General features: G+C 44.1%; 1 protein-coding gene across 1 annotated transcript in view; it reads left to right on the top strand.

Annotated features, from left to right (window-relative positions):
• The window catches only part of PHLPP1 (PH domain and leucine rich repeat protein phosphatase 1), a 272,841-nt gene that overhangs the window by 214,552 nt on the left and 39,800 nt on the right, over positions 1-18,489 (top strand). The window contains 1 exon segment of the mRNA XM_073630923.1: positions 8,342-8,472. Coding sequence (XP_073487024.1) covers positions 8,342-8,472 — 131 coding nt within the window.

The raw sequence follows: 18,489 nt of genomic DNA, 5'->3' as shown, positions 1-18,489 counted from the left end.
TATTCAATTGTGTAGAAAAAAAAAAACTTATCACAGATATGCTTTAAAACTGTTTTCATTTAACATTCCAACCTTCTGGCTTTAAAGTGATTGTAACTGCCAGTTCACACAGGGGCAACACGACTTGCAGGTTGACTCACTGAGGCGACCTGCACACGATTTCTGTATAGAAGTCAATGCAAGTCGCCCCAAAAATACCACAGGAACCTTTTTCTAAGTCGGAGCAACTTGCGTCACTCTTATTAGAACGGTTCCGTAGTACAGAACGGGACGCGACTTGTCAGGCGGCTAAGTCGCCTGACAAGTCGCCCCTGTGTGAACCGGGGCTAAGGGTTTGTTTTATTTATTTAAATAACAAACATATCATGCTTACCTCCACTGTGCAGCTCGTTTTGCACAGACTGGCCCTGAACCTTGTCTTCTGGGGTCCCCCGGTGGCTCTCGTGGCTCCTCCCCACATCAGATAACCCCCTAGCTTACCTTGCGGGCGCGCTCCCGAGTCCAGCATTCGGGGTCCATACCTGCCGAATGTATGACTCTGCCATGCCCCTGGCACCCGTGTCATTGGATTTGATTGACCGCAGTGGGAGCCAATGGCTGCGCTGCTATCAATCTATCCAATCAAGAGCTGAAGAACCCCAGGCAGGGAGACAGCGTATCCCCGCCGGGTCATGTTCCAGGTCTCAGGTAAGTAAAACGGGGGGGGGGGGGGGCAGTCACTGCCAGGTGTTTTTTCACCTTAATGCATAGCATGCATTAAGGTGAAAAAACACGAGGGTTTACAACCCATTTAAGTAAGACTTAAAAAAAATAAAACAAAACTGTAGTCAATTGCAACTGTTTTTGCAGATCAAGCAGAGGGAAAAAAATATGGAATCATTCAATTCTGAGGAAAATATTATGGAATCACATGTACTTTGCAGTTCTAAAACAAACCTGCATCATTATACTGTACATCTGCTAATTCATCTTCAGTTAAAGAGTGCTTGCATACCTTGGTGAGCTGTTACACCAAACTGATTGACATGAGTCATGGCTCCAACACGAGAGTTGTCAGTTGAAACAAAGGAGAGGATTATAAAACTTCTGATGTTGGTTATTCCCAGTCAGCTGTGTCTATAAAATGTGGACCAAGTACAAATCAAATGGGAAGGTTGTTAAGACATGGGATTTACATACAAAAAAGCTAAACGAAAACCATCATTAACACCTAAATAGAAAAAAACAAGCTTACAGCGGGCTAAAGAAAAGCAATCCCTGGACTGTGGATTACTGGCTGAAATTGATATTCAGGGTTGAATCACAACTCTGCATTGGGCAGGGTGATGATGCTGGAACTTTTTTGTTTGGTGCTGTTAAAATGAAAAGTATGACAACTGCCTGAAGAAAACATGCAAATTTCCACAATCATTGACGATATGAGGTTGTATGTCAGATAAAGGAACGGGGGAGCTGACAGTCATTAAATCTTCAATTAATGCTCAAGTTTATATTGAGATTGTGGACACTTTTCTTAATCCATCAACTGAAAGGATGTTTGGTGATGATGACATTATTTTTCAGGATGATAATGTGTCTTACCATAGGGCAAAACCCATAAAAACTTTCATTAAAGGAAGGCATATAATGGCAATGGCATGGCCTGCAAATATTCCGGACCTCAATTCAATTGAAAATTTATGATGGAAAATTAAAGAAAATGGTCCATGACAAGGCTCCAACCTGCAAAGCTGATCGGGCAACTGCAGTAAAAGAACGTTGGAGCTGGATTGATTTAGAATACGGTTTGTCGATAGTTAAATCCATGCCTCGGAGAATTCAAGCTGTTATAAAAGCCAGAGGTGGTGTAACAAAGTACTAGTGGTGTACTGTGTGTGTGTGGTTTTTTTTTTTTTTTTTTTTCTTCTTTTCCATGATTCCATAATATTTTGCAATTGACTAGTTTTCTTTAAGTGTTTCTTAAAGCCAGAATGTTGGATTGTTAAATGAAAATAGTTTTTGAGGCATGTCTGATTTTAGTTTTTTTTTTTTTTTTTCTACACAATTAAACAATTGAACATTTTTCAAGATTGGTGATTCCATACTTTTTGCCAGGGGTTGTATGACACATGCACCTGGCTTGCAGGTCTTTGTAAAGTAAGACATATTCACCTAGTTGAAGTCTGGTCTGAGGTCAGAGAATAAGGAATCTGCCTGTATACCTGTGCCAAGCTGAAGATAAGAACTGCCATTGTTCCCTATGGCCAGGATATGCAAGATTTAAAGATCAGCAGGGAATGCAATACATGATAAACAATGCAAAAAATGTGATGTTTCTTTGTCTTAATCATACAGTAGAGGACACAGGCTGGATATTCATAGACCCTGGGTTATATTGTATACTAATCCATTTTAGTTGGCATATGTTTGCTGGACCCTAATAAGGAACTAGCGACATTGGCAGGTAAGACAGATTTACCCTCTACTGGACTGATCTGTAACCTCCCTTTTTACAGGTTTCCACAATGGTATTTGTTCTGTGATAAAATTAGGAAAAAAATAAGGAAACAGGGAGTTGTCTTTTTGAAGTATATTTCCTTGTGTAGCGTTTTTTTAAACTTGGCATTACAAATCAACTTTCAGATGTCTGCACTCTATCCTTCTCTTCACTTCTCAGAAAGTGCCTCATTCTGGACACAGTCCAGGCCAAGGTCCTTTCTTCAGAAAACAGGATTCTTTTTCTAAGATCTCATGCTTGAATCCAAAGATCTAAGACATCCCCCAATGCGATTCCCTGAAAGTTCTGGGCCTCAAGTCATTTGAGGCCTTCACCGAATTCAATTCAAGGCCTCTCCATTGCAAAAATGTGTTGGCCTAGAACAGGCACACTTTTTCTCTTGACCTCCCTATGCTCCTCTCCAGCCAAGCAAGAGAACCCTCTAGCTTGGTGGATTTCCGATCCAGCCTTGACAACTGGGAAGTCATTTGTACCCCACCTATGGAGGGTGATAACAGATGTCTTCCTCACAGCAAAGCTCACTGTCAACATCCAGGAACAATAAAGGTAGCTCTGAATCACTGGACTTTCCTTCGGTGTCACTTGATCAAGGTATATTCAGAAAATGCCCCAGCAGCCTTCATGACAGCCTGATTTTCTCATGGGTGGAGAAACACTGTCCAGCCCTCCCTGCTGTTTACATCTCAACAGTGTATAATTGGAAGGTGGATTAACTCAGCCGTCACTTTTGGACCAAGGGGAATGGGCCTTTCATCCTGATATATTCTGTCTCATATGTCAGAAATGGAGATCTCAAGATGTTGACTTCCCGGCCTTCAGGTAAAGGTTACCCCTGTTTGTAGCTAGACCAAGGATCCTTTAACACATTGGTTGCTCTGAAAACTCCCTGGAGCCCTTTCTAGTTTAAATGCATTTTCTTCCATTCCAAATTTTGACTAGAGCAAGAGAAAAAAATATTTCTAATTGCACCAAACTGGCCCAAGCAAAACTGATACACACATACTCAAACTTCTAGGAACTTCCAAACAGGCCAAAACTTCTGTCTCGGCACTCCTGTTCCAACTTGCTTCTCGGTCCCTATCTTTTATGACATGGCTGTTGAAACCTAGATCTTGATTGACAGGGATGTCTTTTTGGTTCCGTCATTCTCACATTGCTCAAAGCCAGAAAAGCTGCTTCCCGAATAGAAAGCCTTCTTTGCCAGGAGTGAACCCAGGTACTTCAATCCCAGAGTACACTCTGTGCCTTGCATTCTGGCCTTCCTACAGTTAGGAACTGACAAGAATTCGGCCTTCAGTACTCTTAAGGGACAGGTTTTGGCCTTGTCCATTTTGTTTGAAAAACCTTTGGCTTAATTTTCCCTTGTTAAAAAAAAAAAATATATATAATGATAAAAACCCTTACATCCCCATGTTCTTCCTTGGGATCATTAATTGGTTCTCTGCCCTGCAGGAGCTACCCTTTGAACTAATCGGGAAACTCTTTTTATTTTTGGGTTATCTTTCCTACAAAGTGGCTGCCTTAGTGGCTATCACGTCTACCAGCGATGTCTCTGAATTAGCAGCCCTCCCTTTTAAGGAGCCATTCTTGATGCTTCACAAAGACTAATGTCACAGTATGGAAGATTCCCTCATCCTTTGAATGTGTGGATTAGGTAATTGGGTCAGTTTTTTTTTTATTTTATTTTTTTTTTGTTCAACCCACTGGTTGAATGAAAAATACTGACATGTCTATGGGCTGCTTAAGAGAGGTCGATTCTCTGTCTTGTCGTCAGGGCCTTGCAGAAGATATCCTGCTTCAAAGGCCAATATTACTGTCTCAGGAGCTTACTCTCAAAAGGAACACCTGCAGCATCAGACCGGTAGGTGTTTACAGGGCATTTGGACATTAATCCTGCTTCCCAGGTTTTCGAGGCTTCTACCTGTTCTTTGGTTCATACCTTTTCCAAGTTCTACCAGGTGGATGTTGAAGCTTCTGCAGAAGCTTTTGGCCACAAAGTAGCACTTTAAGTTGGGTCTGTTGACCTGTGTTATTGTTGGGCCTGTTGGCACAGTTCTGTTTACCTTGTTGCTTATTGTTTATGCCACAAGGTTTATGAATATCCAGCCTGTGTCCTGCACAGTACGATAAAGATAAAAATTTGACTTACCTGTACATTTTGTATCTTGGGGTACAGGACACCCTCCCCTCTGTTCCTATTTTACTCTGCATTGCTTGCTACAAAACGCTCAGAGTGGGTAAGGTTATAGGCATACAGCTTTGCCAGTGCCCAGTCACCTGAAGATTACATTATCTAACCCAGGGTCTGTATGTATCCAGCATGTGTCCTGTACTGTACTCCAGGTACAGGTAAGTCAAATTTTTTTTATTTTTTTTTATTTTTTTTCCAGGACTTCATCATTCTTTGTTCAAGGTCAACGCTAAGTTCCTCTTCTATAATATAAGCACAGGGTTAATATTTTAACAATGGTATTCATGTGGATAAATGGAGCCCTTCATCTGAGGGCCATGTATGTGTGCCCAGGGAGTGAAAGGTGTACCTTCAGCTTTCCTGCAAGAATCAATGATGGGCTGAGAGATGCAGTGCCTGTACGAATCGTCCCACATTAAAGTGGTTGTAAACCCTGTTACACCACTTTTACCTAAAATGAGGCTTACCTGCAGTTACTGTGAATATCTCATAAACTTGCACAGTTTAGGAGATATTTACTGTATCCGCATGTGCCGACGTCATCGGCACATGTGCCATGAAGAAACGGCCCACTCATGCCGCTTCTTAAGTAGCCATGCCGTGACCGGCTGCTCCCGCGCGCATGCTGATCACAGCACAGGAGCCCGCAAACCCGGAAATAAGTCCGGGAGGCATGTCGCCCATCACAGCGGTGTGCAGGGACCGCTACAACAGCTCTGATCTAAGATAAGTATTTTATAATGAGCTAGTATGCGTTGCAGAGGAGGAGTGGGGAGCAGTCATCTCAGTCTCTATGGCTCCCTGAGAGGCTTAGACAGGTATCCGTTCAGGCACCTAGCGGATCCAGACTTTGTCATGACGCGGTGCCTGCACTGATTCCATTGACGTAGGCAGGGAGTGGAGTTCAGACCGCTCTATGCTGAAAACGGGTCACAGGAGTGTGAAACGTATTGCACTCCTGTAACCCATAGGAGAAGTCCAGCCAAACGAGCTCAGGCTGGACTTCTACTTTTAAAGTGGTTGTAAACCTCAGTCATGGAATCTGAGAAAAGCACATATATTTGCAGTGTTTACTTATCTCTTTCCAAAGCTCAGTGTCATTTCTCTCTGGTGCTTTGTTCCTCTTGTTATCAGCATGAGTCACTTCTGAAGTTTTCCCAACACACAAGATAAATTTGAGTTGGGAGGGGAGAGCTAAGAATGGAACTGGTCTATTCCTAACATCGTTCTGCTATTTGGAGGTGGGTGTGTGCATTTCCTCCAATCAGCTCTCACACTCTGTAACTGCAGTCTCTCCACCATCTCCTCTGTGCCGCAGACAGATTTTTAACAGGCTCTGCCTGTTATGCACTGTACACACGATAGGATTTTCCGATGGAAAATGTGTGATAGGACCCTGTTGTCGGAAATTCCGACCATGTGTAGGCTCCATCACACATTTTCCATAGGAATTTCCGACACACAAAGTTTGAGAGCTTGCTATAAAATTTTCCGACAACAAAATCTGTTGTCGGAAATTCCGATCGTCTGTACACAAATCTGACGCACAAAGTGCCACGCATGCTCAGAATAAATTAAGAGACGAAAGCTATTGGCTACTGCCCCGTTTATAGTCCCGACGTACGTGTTTTACGTCACCGTGTTCAGAACGATCGGATTTTCTGACAACTTTGTGTGACTGTGTGTATGCAAGACAAGTTTGAGCCAACATCCGTCTGAAAAAATCCATGGATTTTGTTGTCGGAATGTCCGATCATGTACTCTGCATGTAACAGAGATGAACAATGTTTTTGCTTCCAGTTCATTTCATAGGAGGTGACGAGGATGCTGCATTTCTTGCAAGATCAACAGATATTTGTACTTGCTAAAAAAGTTCTTGGCCTGATAACTTAAACTAATGTAGCCACCACATAAAGGACGGATGAGCTGCAATATGACATTTTTGATCTTGAGTTTGGTTTATATAATAAGTCTGTTTTAGGTTTCATGCACATTTATATGCTGTGAAATCCACAGTGACTTTCCACTCCTTTAAAGCTGCATACAACTGCCAGTAAGAGTGAATGACTGCGCAGCCGCATGTCAGCCATTCTCGTGTAAATGCTTGCTGCTTCTGCATCAGCATTTGGGGCCGGCTCACCTCAAACCATGGTGCAGAAAAAACTTGTTCCATTCGTGTTTCGTCACCAAATGTGAACTTGCTGCCCTTGTGAGAGCATGCACGTGCCAATGAATTAATGTCACCCCAAAGGCATCTTGCAAACACTGTGCATTTGTGTCAACCAAATTGCATAGTGCCGCAGTATCTTGGGGTTTGGTGCGGCATGTTCTGAAAAAGTAGTGCTTGCATTACTGCTTTATTTTTTCCAGTAAGTTTTGCAGCCCATTGAAATACATGGGCTGTCCAAACTGGAGCACGTGCATTCTGGCGTGAACTGGCCCTTACCCTTGCACCACTTTGAGTTTGAGGAAATGCACCTTACACACATAAACGCCCATGCAGAAGCGGTTGCCATTAACACTAGTACAGCTGCGTATAGCATTTTACTTGTATTGATGGCTGTAGCATCTGCAGAAATATTATTTTTGTTACATACTAGAAGATTTTACAGCATATATGTGGTGTGAGGCCTTAAGGAAATCCTAGAAAACTTGACCTGTCTGTTGTACTTGCTGAAATATACACGGTTATAAAATGTGCATCTATGTGCACATTGGAAAAAGGTAGAAGCATTAGATTGTAAGCCACTGAACCCAAATATTATAGGGAAATATTAAAATAACACAAGTGTTTAGGGCTCATGCACAAAGATGGTGAGAGGTGCAAAAAAGCTCTAGCATAAAAATACCAGCTGTTTTCTGTGCATGGTGAGCTGCAGGTGATCTATACAGCCAGCCATAGAAGTGAATAACTGTATGCGGGTGAACATCTATGCTTTCTTGCATTGTCACTTGCGAAAGAGGTATTTCCTGAATGCAGAACTTTCACGTTTGAAAATATGTCATACGTGCTTGTAAATGCAGATACAAGAAAGCATATGCATATACCTAAGTACAAGCACAAACAGCCATGCACTTCTATGGTCAACAGTTTGCACCACCCACAGCTCCTTGGACGTGTAAAACCACCAGGATTTTTACACTTATTTCAGGTACTTATATAGCGCTGTCAATTTACGCAGCGCTTTACATATACATTGTACATTCACATCAGTCCCTGCCTTCAAGGAGCTTACAATCTAAGGTCCCTAACTCACATTCATACATACTAGGGCAAATTTAGACAGGATCCAATTAACCTACCAGCATGTCTTTAGAGTGTGGAAGGAAACCAGAGTACCCGGAGGAACCCCACGCAGACACAGGGAGAAAATGCAAACTCCAGGCAGATGGTGTCCTGGTTGGGATTTGAACTAGCAACCCTTTTTGCTGCTAAGTGAAAGTGCTAACCACTACACTATTTTGCTGCCCAATTGAGCTCATTTGCACTTCTCACCATGCATGAGCCCTTAATGTTGCCTTTACAGACTGATACTTTGCAATTTCTTGGTATGACATTTCATGACCGCTTATGCAGTAGCAAGACTTGCTGACCTACATCATTTTATAATCGAAGATGGCTAATTTAAACTTTCTTTTTCAACACATCTCAGTGTGTGGACTTGAGCTGCAACGAACTGAGTGAAATTACATTGCCTGAAACGCTCCCTCCCAAGCTACAAGAACTGGACTTGACTGGCAATGCACGACTGCTGTTGGACCATAAAACCCTGGAGCTGCTTAAGTGAGTGGCCTTTGCTTTGTCATGTGATTTTTCCACTTCATATTGCAGCATATGACAATACATTAGGGAAAAGCATACAGTACAGCTGGGGGCAAACAATACTTTTACTAGGAAAGACTGTATGGCATAATTGAACAGTTATGTAATGATACCTGGAACTCAAAACTGAACAGACAAGTCTAATGTTGCTTTTCGACCTTCAGTGCCTTTCCTGAGGACAAATTGCATAAGTGGTAATTTTTTCTTTTAACCTATTTGGGGGGAAAATGGTTACTGTTGTACCTAGCTGTGTTGTATGTCTACATTGTATTTTGATTACTAAATATTATCCTCCAAGCCAACCTGCAATTTATTTAAAATATGTTGAAACGCTGCCTTAGAGCAGGCAGCACAAGAGATGCATTACGGCGTTGGCCAAAAAGAACCTTTTTTATGCCTCTCTGAAATTTGTTATTTAGAATATAGACTTAACTTTAAGATTAAAACATTGCCTTTAATAAGTGATTCCAACATTGAATGGGTGGTTATTAATGACATTTTTTGGTTATCCATTTAGGCTGTATTGATAGATTCAATGTAACCCAGGTAGTCATCTTGTCACTTTGGGGCTTGCTTATCACACTGTCTCAGTGAATATTGTAAGTATGCATGTGTAAAACCTGGACAATCCATGTGGATGTTGGTAATCACTGTAATGATCGCCACTAGCATTTGTTTGGGTCCCAAGCGCAGTGGTTCCCTGTTGCTTATTCAGCACAGGAGGTCTCTCACTCAGCACAGGCACCATTTAGAGAACACTTTGCACTTTCCTAAGGCAGTGTTTTTTTGATCCATTTTCAGTCGTGGCACCCTTTAAAATTCTACACAATCTTGAGGCACCCCATTCAAAAGTGTAAAAATCTGAACTAATAATTTTATCACATTGCACCAGCAATCATACACATAGGACATCCAATATTAAAGGTGATTTATTCTTACAAACAATACACATTTGCACACTGATATGGACTAGTATTGCAGTGTTTCTCTTCATCCTCGGGCAATTTTTAGGCATTTTTTTCAAGGCCCCTCTGAAGAACCATAACTCACTCTGGTTGAAAAAGGCTGACATAAGGAATACAAAATCTTCCCTGATTTGATGAGGAGGAGAGATGACATCACAATCTCCTCCTCTTATCAGAGAACGCTTTGCATGCATAAGAAAATGTTATCTGAATGGCACCCGTGCAGAGTGAGCGACCCCCTGTATTCTCTATGCAACAGGGCAGCCGCTCGGCACAGAACCTGAAAGCTAGCAGTGATCACTGTAGTAGTGGTGCCTACTACAGTGATCTCCAGCGTCCACGGGGATCAGCCAGGTATGGCATATCCGTCCTTTCTCAAGAAGGACCAATGCAACTATACAAAAGTATCTATTAAAACTTCATCTTTAGGGGAAATAAGACAGTCACTGCTGACCTCATTTAAATGCTAGCTGCCTTCTGTTTCTGGCTTCTGTGTTCTGTGTTCTGCGTCTCTAACGTAGAATATGGTTGCTGTACATGAAGACTAAATTTAGAAGTCTAATATTCATATACTGTATTTTCCTTTACAAATGACCCTGTAATGAAGCTTTTTTTTATTAGCATGACAGCCATGCAGCTGGTAGTATCGAAAGGAGAGGACACCAGTTGCAGCCAACATATTCTCTCAAAGTGTTCCTTTATCTCTTTAAACTAAACTATTAGACAGGCATCGGTAAGGATGAGGAGGGTACCCAGATCCCAGATGATGGGGATCACACACACTTTGTTACAATTAGAAATCAGCTGCAATGTTCTTCAAAACTCCGGTAGGAACGCTCCCTCTTAGTGAGATATAGATATAACCTGGCTACAAGATTATCTTGTATGTTCCTTGTTCCACTGATCATCCTGTTACACATGCTCTCCGCACAAAGATTTCAAGAAGGGAGAGACTTCATAGTGCAGTATGTAAAAACTAACATTTATTTAAAATATCATATTCCACTTACAAGAAATCAAACTAATAAGGCAGATAAGACAAACACAGCCGTGGCCCTGATCCTGCAGGCTGGTGTGTGGTGATGTCACAGAATAAAGCTCCACCCGATGCCTTTCCCTGTAAGAGACATTGACTGGGAACGGAGGCTATGACCCCCTTCGTTCCCTGTCGATGCCTCTTATGGGGAAACTCTTTGGGTGGAACTTTAATCTGTGAGGTCACTGCACACCAGACTGCAGGACGCGGTCCGTGGCTGTATTTCTTATCTGCCTTTTTACATTATCATATTGCACGGTTTCCCCATAAGAGGCTTCCACTCTGTCGATGCCTCTTATGGGGAAAGGCGTCGGGTGGAGCTTTCCTCTGTGACATCACCACGCACCAGCCTGCAGGACGAGGTCCATGGCTGTGTTTCTAATCTGCTTTTTTATGTTTGGTTTCTTGTAAGTGCAATATGATATTTTAAATAAACGGCAGTTTTTACATACTGCACTATGAAGTCTCTTCCTTCTTGAAATCTTTGTGCCGGTGAGCACGTGTAACAGCATGATTGGTGGAACCAGGAACATATGATATCTCGTATACAGGTTATATCCATCTCTCACTAAGAGGGATCGCCCCTACCAGAGTTTTGAAGTGGAACATTGCAGCTGAATTCTAATTGTAACAAAGCGTGTGTGATCCACAACATCTGGGATCCATTCCTTTTGGTAAGAGGTGCATAATTCCTTTCTTGTGGGAGAGAGCACCATTTAAAGCACAGATGTGAATTCACAATAAGAGCACTTATGGACTTTTTTTCTCTTTTTGACACTTTCAGATGTGGAATTTTTTTTGAAGGGCACTTTATATAGCAATATATTCATTTTACATACGTTGCACACTTATTTTTTGCATTTATGTCTTAAAGCCTAACTCCAGGTTTCATTTAATGTCAAATAGTTAATTTGAGCCAAGCTAGTTCAAAGGAACTATTTCCTTCACTAATGTATGCGCTCGCTCTGAGCACTGTATATGTAGCATCAGCTACATAGAATATACAGAGCTGTGTTCTGCGGCGGCACTGGGAATTCCTCTCCCATTCCAAAACAAAATTAAGTCGGGTTGGGTGCTACTCAGCCATTCACAGAAAACTTTGTATTTTATGAATGAATTACAAGGCTTCCTTAGCTGAGTCAGGAAAGGTGGGCGGATGATGTCTTTGTCTCAGCCAATCAGAGGAGGCTTTGTATTCATTCATAAAATACAAAGGTTCCTGTGATTGGCAGATCAGCGCTCAGCTCTGTTTTGTTGTGGGAATAGGACATCTGACGTCTTTGTACTGCTGCTGGAACACAGCGCTGTAGCTGTTTATATAGAGCTTTACAGAAGACGCATGTATTAGAGAAGGAAATAGTTTGTTTGGACCATCATGGTCCAAGTGAAATATTTAAAGTTAAAATACTGGTAAGTCTTGTAGTTAGGCTTTAAAAAAAGCCTTTGTAAAGGGTTCTCATTTACAGACAGGCTCTTTGATCCATTGCGTTTTCTGTTTGCTTTTCTATTACAAGTGAAGGGGTTAAGTATCCCAACTGCATGTAACCTTTTATTTACCTGTTGAACTACTCAGTGAGGCAATCCCTTGTTGAAAGTTTTCTCAGCAGCAGTCATTAAAGGTCACCTTGGTGGAGTTTTAAACTGGTCACAGGACTCTTCTGTTATGAGTTCTTCTTTATGCAGTGCTTGACTGACACAGCAAAAACTGAATTGGTGTTTTGTAAATTACAGTGGATATAAAAAGTCTACACAACCCAGTTAAAATGTCAGGTTTCTGTGATGTAAAAAATGAGACAAAGATAAATTATTTCAGAACTTTTTCCACCTTTAATGTGACCTATAAACTGTACAACTTGGTTGAACAACAAACGGAAAACTTTTAGGTGGAACGAAGAAAACATAAAATATGGTTGCATAAGTGTGCACACCTTAACCACTTCAGCCCCGGAAGGATTTACCCCCTTAACCACTTAATCCCCGGAAGATTTGGCTGCTCAATTAACCAGGCCATTTTTTTTGTGATACGGCACTGTGACGCTTTAACTGACAATTGCGCAGTCGTGCGACTTCGTACTCAAACAAAATTGACGTCCTTTTTTTTTTTTCCCCACACATAGAGCTTTCTTTTGGTGGTATTTAATCATCTCTGCGGTGTTTATTTTTTGCGCTATAAACAAAAAGAAAAGAGGGACAATTTCTCTTTCGTTCATTGACCGACATCGCTCCATTATTCAGAACCATAGGGTTATATCGCCCCCTACAGGAGTAGGACACGAGGCAGAAAAAAGACTTGGCTACGCCTTTGGGCAGTCCTAGGTAATTTACACCCCTCTCTCTGCTACAGGCCTTCAGTTTTTTTTTTTTTCTGCCTAGTCAGGAGTAAGGACCTAGTTCCCTGCTGGTATCCCTGGTCCTGGCATTTTTTTATTTTTGCTTTTTAAACTTTTTTTTTTCCTCTTGGATTTTTTCCTGTAAGATCTACAATCAACTGCCAGACTGGGCAACTGACTGGACACTAAGATCCAGTGGTCTCCTCAGTCTGGCCAGCGAGCACGTGCAGACTACAGCTACGCGCTAGGTTGGCCGCGACATAGCCCAACTGGACGGGGGGTTGGCCCTGCAAGTTAAGTCTTGTGAGGTTGCATACGACCGGGTCTCAGCCTGAGTCGCAGCTTTCCTCATGGCCGACAGCCCCCACTTCAGTGACAAAGAGGATCTTCTGGGAGCGTTATCTGTGCACTTGCTGGAGCTGTAAGGGGCTCGCTCCTCTCCTTACCTGGAGTTGTGTGGGGCGTGGGTACTCCTTGGGGTGGTCGGTCTCTCTGGGGTTCTCCTCCACATCCCCCCCTTCCCCGGGTGAGGCCCAGGCTTAGGTGCTTCGGACACTCTGTCCACCCCACTCCTCTCCAGGGTTGTTACTATGGGGGGGTACACCTTGGCACCTGCTGGATGGTTGGGTGGGTGACCAGGCATCCGCAGATCCGTGCCCCACCTGTCTTTTGTGGCCTACTAGGCCGTGACCTGCTAGTCCGCACGGCCACACCAGACGCCTTCTTCCAGGGGGACGGCGCTGTGGGGGCTCTGAGGGCGACCTCCTTTTGGGGGGATGTTTGAGTGGACCCTCTGTAGGCGCCCCCTGTGAGGGGCCTTGGTGGATACCCCCTGTGAGGGGTTTCCGTAGGCGCCCCCTATGCGGGGTCTAGTGGTGCCCAATGTGCGGGTATCCGTAGGTGCCCCCTGTGCGGGGTCTCAGCCAGTGCCCTTTGTGAGAAGCCTTGGTCAGCGCCTCCTGTGCAGGGCCTCGGTCCCCATGTGGGACTGCGGGGCTTAAGGCGACGGAGGTTTCAGTTGGCGGCCCCCCTGTTCTTTGTGTTCTCACAGGTGATGCTTGGGCATATAGGCTAGTAAATGGCGCTCCCCTGCCTCATCGGTCTCGACTGATCCTATGTCTAGCTCTGCCGTCGTGGATGTGGCCCACCTTGCGGGGTGGGTGGCTACACTCCCTGCCCTGTCAGTGAGGTTGTTCATCCACAACTGCAGTGGCGCACAAGAAGGTGCTGGTTGTCTCCCTTATTACATCTGTGCAGGAAACTTTAAAGATGGAGGTAGTGGCTGTGGCGGAGATGCCAGTCCCCTTGGCACCCATAAACTGTCTCGCACAGCAAAAGTGTTCCCTTTCTTCCTCCTATTTTGGAATATTTGTTTGCATAGACTGGGAGTGTCCAAAGCGTCCCTTTGTGGTTCCAAAGACACTCCGCTGTGAAGTACCGCTGTGGGGTCCCTCCTTAGAGTGGACTGTTCCACCAGTAGTGGATCCCCCTGCCTCTAGGTTGCACGACCATGATTCTGGTAGAGGAGTCTCCGGATCTTAAGGATCCGGCTGACATACCTGGAGGGGGAGCAGATTCCCTCTGCTTTCGGTGAGTTGGCTGACCAGTTGGTCTGGGGGCTGCTTAGACATGTATTAGGGCTTAAGTGTTGGTCTGCGGACTGGGCTTCTAAAAAAAAAAAGCTCTCACTGGGTTACCATTTCAAGGCAATGTCTGTTTGGGCTACCTTGGATGACATTGTTACGAGTCTCACAGGAGGGAAGTGTACATGCCTTCCACGGTCTGAAATAGGGAAAAGGGCCTCGTAGCAGATGCGGTCCTTCTCGGCATGCAATGGACCTGGTCTGGCGAGCCGAGAGCAGGGCTCCCTAGAAACAGACAAGGCCCCTTCAGCATGAAGGTGTGCCCTCACCTATGTCCTAGTGTTCTGGCCTTGAACCCCGAAAAGGGTTTTTTCCTCCCAATTGGCGTCTGTCACCGGACTGTTGGCAGTTCTCCTTGGGGCTGTGCAAGCCCTGTTGCTTCAGGGTGTGCTTGTCCTGGTTCCAGTGGGTTCAAAAGGTCAGACTAAAGTCCATCCACATGGTGGCATCCCTTCATCATGGGAACTTTTGGGCTTCTGTCGACATCACAGATGCTGATTACACACTCCAATATGTGCCCAACACTTCCTCCATTTTACTGTGGGAAAAGAGCATTTTCTTGCGGTGTTGACTTTTGGTCTTGCCTCCATCCCTCGCGTACTCACAAAGGTGTTAGCCCCAGTTCTGGCGTGGTTACGTCAGCAGGGGATTGCAGTCCTGGGCTGCTTGGACTATTTTCTGCGAGCAGAGCCCTCGGCTACACTGAGGGGCGACGTAGCTTGCTATATAGACCTCATTTTTCAGTTGGCTTCTGTACTACCTGAAGTCTGCTCCAGCTCCTTCCAGAAAATTGGATTATCTGGGCCTGACTCTGGTTTCATCTCTAGCCAGAGTGTTTCTTCCTCTGGACAAACTCTAGAAGTTGCATGCTGCGTTTCAACTACTGTTGTCTCGCTGGTGGGCCTCCCTGCGGTCCTGCATGTGGGTGGCCTGATGGTATCTACCTTCGAGGCGGTTCCATTTGTGCAGTTCCATACACGCTCCTCTCAAGTGAGATCCTGGCGTAAAGTGCCCGAGGTCTCTGGGCTGAATAATGGAGCGCTGTGTCTGTCAATGAACTCAGAGAAATGGATTTTACGGTAAGTCAAAAAATCCTATTTTGTACTTTTTGCTATAGTAAATATCCCCAATTTTTTAAATTTTTTTTTTAAAAAGCAAATTTTTTTCCCTCAGTTTAGGCCGATATGTATTCTTAATGTTTTTGGTAATAAAAATCGCAATAAGCATATATTGCTTGGTTTGCGCAAAAGTTTTAGCGTCTACAAAATAGGGGAAAGATTTATGGAATTTTTATTAGGTTTTTTTTTTTTTTTTTTTTTTTTTTACTAGTAATGGTGGTGATCAGCGATTTTTATCGAGACTGCAAAATTATGGCGGACAAATCGGACACTTTTGACACATTTTTGGGACCATTGGCATTTATACAGCGATCAGTGCTATAAAAATGCACAGATTACTGTGTAAATGTCAATGGCAGGGAAGGGGTTAACAGCAGCGATCAAGGGGTTAACTGTGTTACCTAGGGAGTGATTCTAACTGTGGGGGGGGGGACTGCCTGGGTGAAGAGAGCGATCGTTGTTCATACTTAGTAGATCGCTCTCCTCACCCCTGACAGCACGGAGATCTGTCTGTTTACATTGACAGATGTCCGTTTGTGTGGAGTGATCGCGGATGCCCAGCGGTAATCGCGACCGCTGGGCGCGTGCATCGGCTCCGGGGAGCGAGCGCGCCTGCCCCCTAGCAGTCAAAAGGTGAGCTGACCTATAGCTACGACGGTTCACCCAGGGGAGCCAACCTGCTGCAGTATAACTGTGGTGGCTGGTCTGAAAGGGGTTAAAGCCCTCGGTTTGTTTAAAATATAGATATAGATAGATATATATCTAGATAGAGATATATATATATAGAGATAGAGATAGAGATATATATATATATCTCTCTAACAAATACAGTAACTGGGGCAGCCAAATCATCTTAATTAGGTTGCCTCTCCCTGCTACTGTTAGGCTCGGTTCACACTGGGGCGACTTGGGATCCGACTTGTACGCCCTCAAGTCGCCCCAAGTCGCCCCAGAAATAGTTTTGATGGGAGTTAACGCTAGTGTCTTAATAGACACTACTGAAGTCGCTCCGACTTCAGAGCGTACTCCCTGTATTACTTTGATCCGACTTGGTAGGCGACCTGTACCATAGAAATCAATGGAAGTCGCCTCCAAGTCGGATCTCTCTGTAAAGTCAAGCGACTTTGCAGGGAAAACCCCTCCCTCCCCCCCTCCCTCCCAGACAGCTGATTGGCCACAGGCGAAGTCGCCTGTCATGGAGGCGACTTCAAGTCGCCTCGTAATTTGCCGAAGTCGCGTCGGAGTTGCGTCGAAGTCGCGTCGAGGTCGCGTCGAAGCCGCCGTGCAAAGTCGCGCTAAAGTCGTGTTGCCCATGTGTGAACCGACCCTTAGGGGCAGCCGGTTCCAAATGTCTATTTTGCTCTTAAATTTAGCCAATAATGGAGCTAGGTTATCTTCAATATACTGAATCTTTTGTCATACTGGAATACTTGAATACTGGATCTTTTGTCATGTTTATACCCAGATACCGTATTGTTGAAACTACTTTCAATTGGGGGATTCCCAGTGTCAGAGGGTTATTAAGGGTATCTATTGGCAAAAGTGCCGATTTCCTCCAGTTCACCACTAATCCTGAAAGGTTACCGAACCTCTCCATCGTGTCCATTACCTGCTTAAGGGAGCCCTCCGTGTCTCCTAGAAAAAGTAGGACATTGTCGGCATATAGGGCAATCCTTTCTTCTGATCTTCTTATGAACCCCTTCACCTTTGGACAAGACCTGATATAAATTGCTAGTGGCTCCATAGCGAGAGCGAAATACAGGGGGGACAAAGAGCACCCCTGCCTCGTTCCCCTTTCTAAACGTATTTTTTCTGAGCTTTCGTTATTAACCTTGATCCTCGCGCTGCAGTTTGTTTTGCACAGAGTGGCCCCGATCCTCCTCTTCTGTAGTCCCTCAGCGGCGCTGGTGGCTCCTCCTCTTCTCAAGTGCCCCATCGGAGAAGCTATCTCCGCGCTCCCGAGTCCTGCTGCTGCATCTATCGACACAGACAGCAGGACTCGGCCCCGGCGCCCGCGGCATTGGATTTAATTGACAGCAGCCATTGGCTCCCGCTGCTATCAATCTATCCAATCAGGACACGAGACACCGGCCGGAGCTGGTGTGCTTGTTCCTGTTGCGGGAATTACGTTCTTTCTTTTAGTGATATTTAAACACCTGCGATTTTTTTTTTTTTTTTTTTTTTCGCTATAAACAATTTTTTTGCATTTTTTGCTTTAATACATATCCAATTAAAAAAAAATGCAAAAAAAAAATTTTTTTTCATCAGTTTAGGCCAATATGTATTCTTCTACATATGTTTGGTAAAAAAATACCAATAAGCGTTCATTAATTGGTTTGCGCAAAAGTTATAGTGTCTACAAAATAGGGGGAAAGATTTAGGGACTTTTAGGGATTTCTTTTCATTGTTTTTACTAGTATTGGCTGTGGATAAGCAATTTTTAGCGGTACTACGACGTCTCGGTGGACAAATCTGACCCCAAGTGTCACTTTTTGGTGACCAATGACACCAATACAGTGATCAGTGCTATAAAAATGCACTGATCACTGTATAAATGGCACTGACAGGGAAGGGGTTAAGTGTTCCCTAGGGAGGTGTTTTCTAACTGATGGAGTAGAGAGATTGCTGTTTCTGATTACTAGGAACAGCTGATCCCTCTCTCTCTCCCTCCCCTGTCAGAACAGGGATCCACCTTGTTTACATAGGCAGATCCCCATTCTGCTGTGGGCGGACATTGTGGCCCCTGAACACATGCATTGGCTCTTGCGCGTGCCGCCCCCTGTATCTATTACATGAAACGACGTACAGGTATATCGTTTCTCACAATAGAGTCGTCCTGCCGCAGTGTACATTCGGTGGGCGGTCTTTAAGTGGTTAAGCTAATAC

Source organism: Aquarana catesbeiana, linkage group LG05 (genome assembly GCF_042186555.1).
Source record: "Aquarana catesbeiana isolate 2022-GZ linkage group LG05, ASM4218655v1, whole genome shotgun sequence".
Classification (NCBI taxonomy): domain Eukaryota; kingdom Metazoa; phylum Chordata; class Amphibia; order Anura; family Ranidae; genus Aquarana; species Aquarana catesbeiana.
The sequence above is the reverse complement of the archived record's forward strand: the minus strand, read 5'-3'. Positions and strand labels throughout refer to the sequence as shown.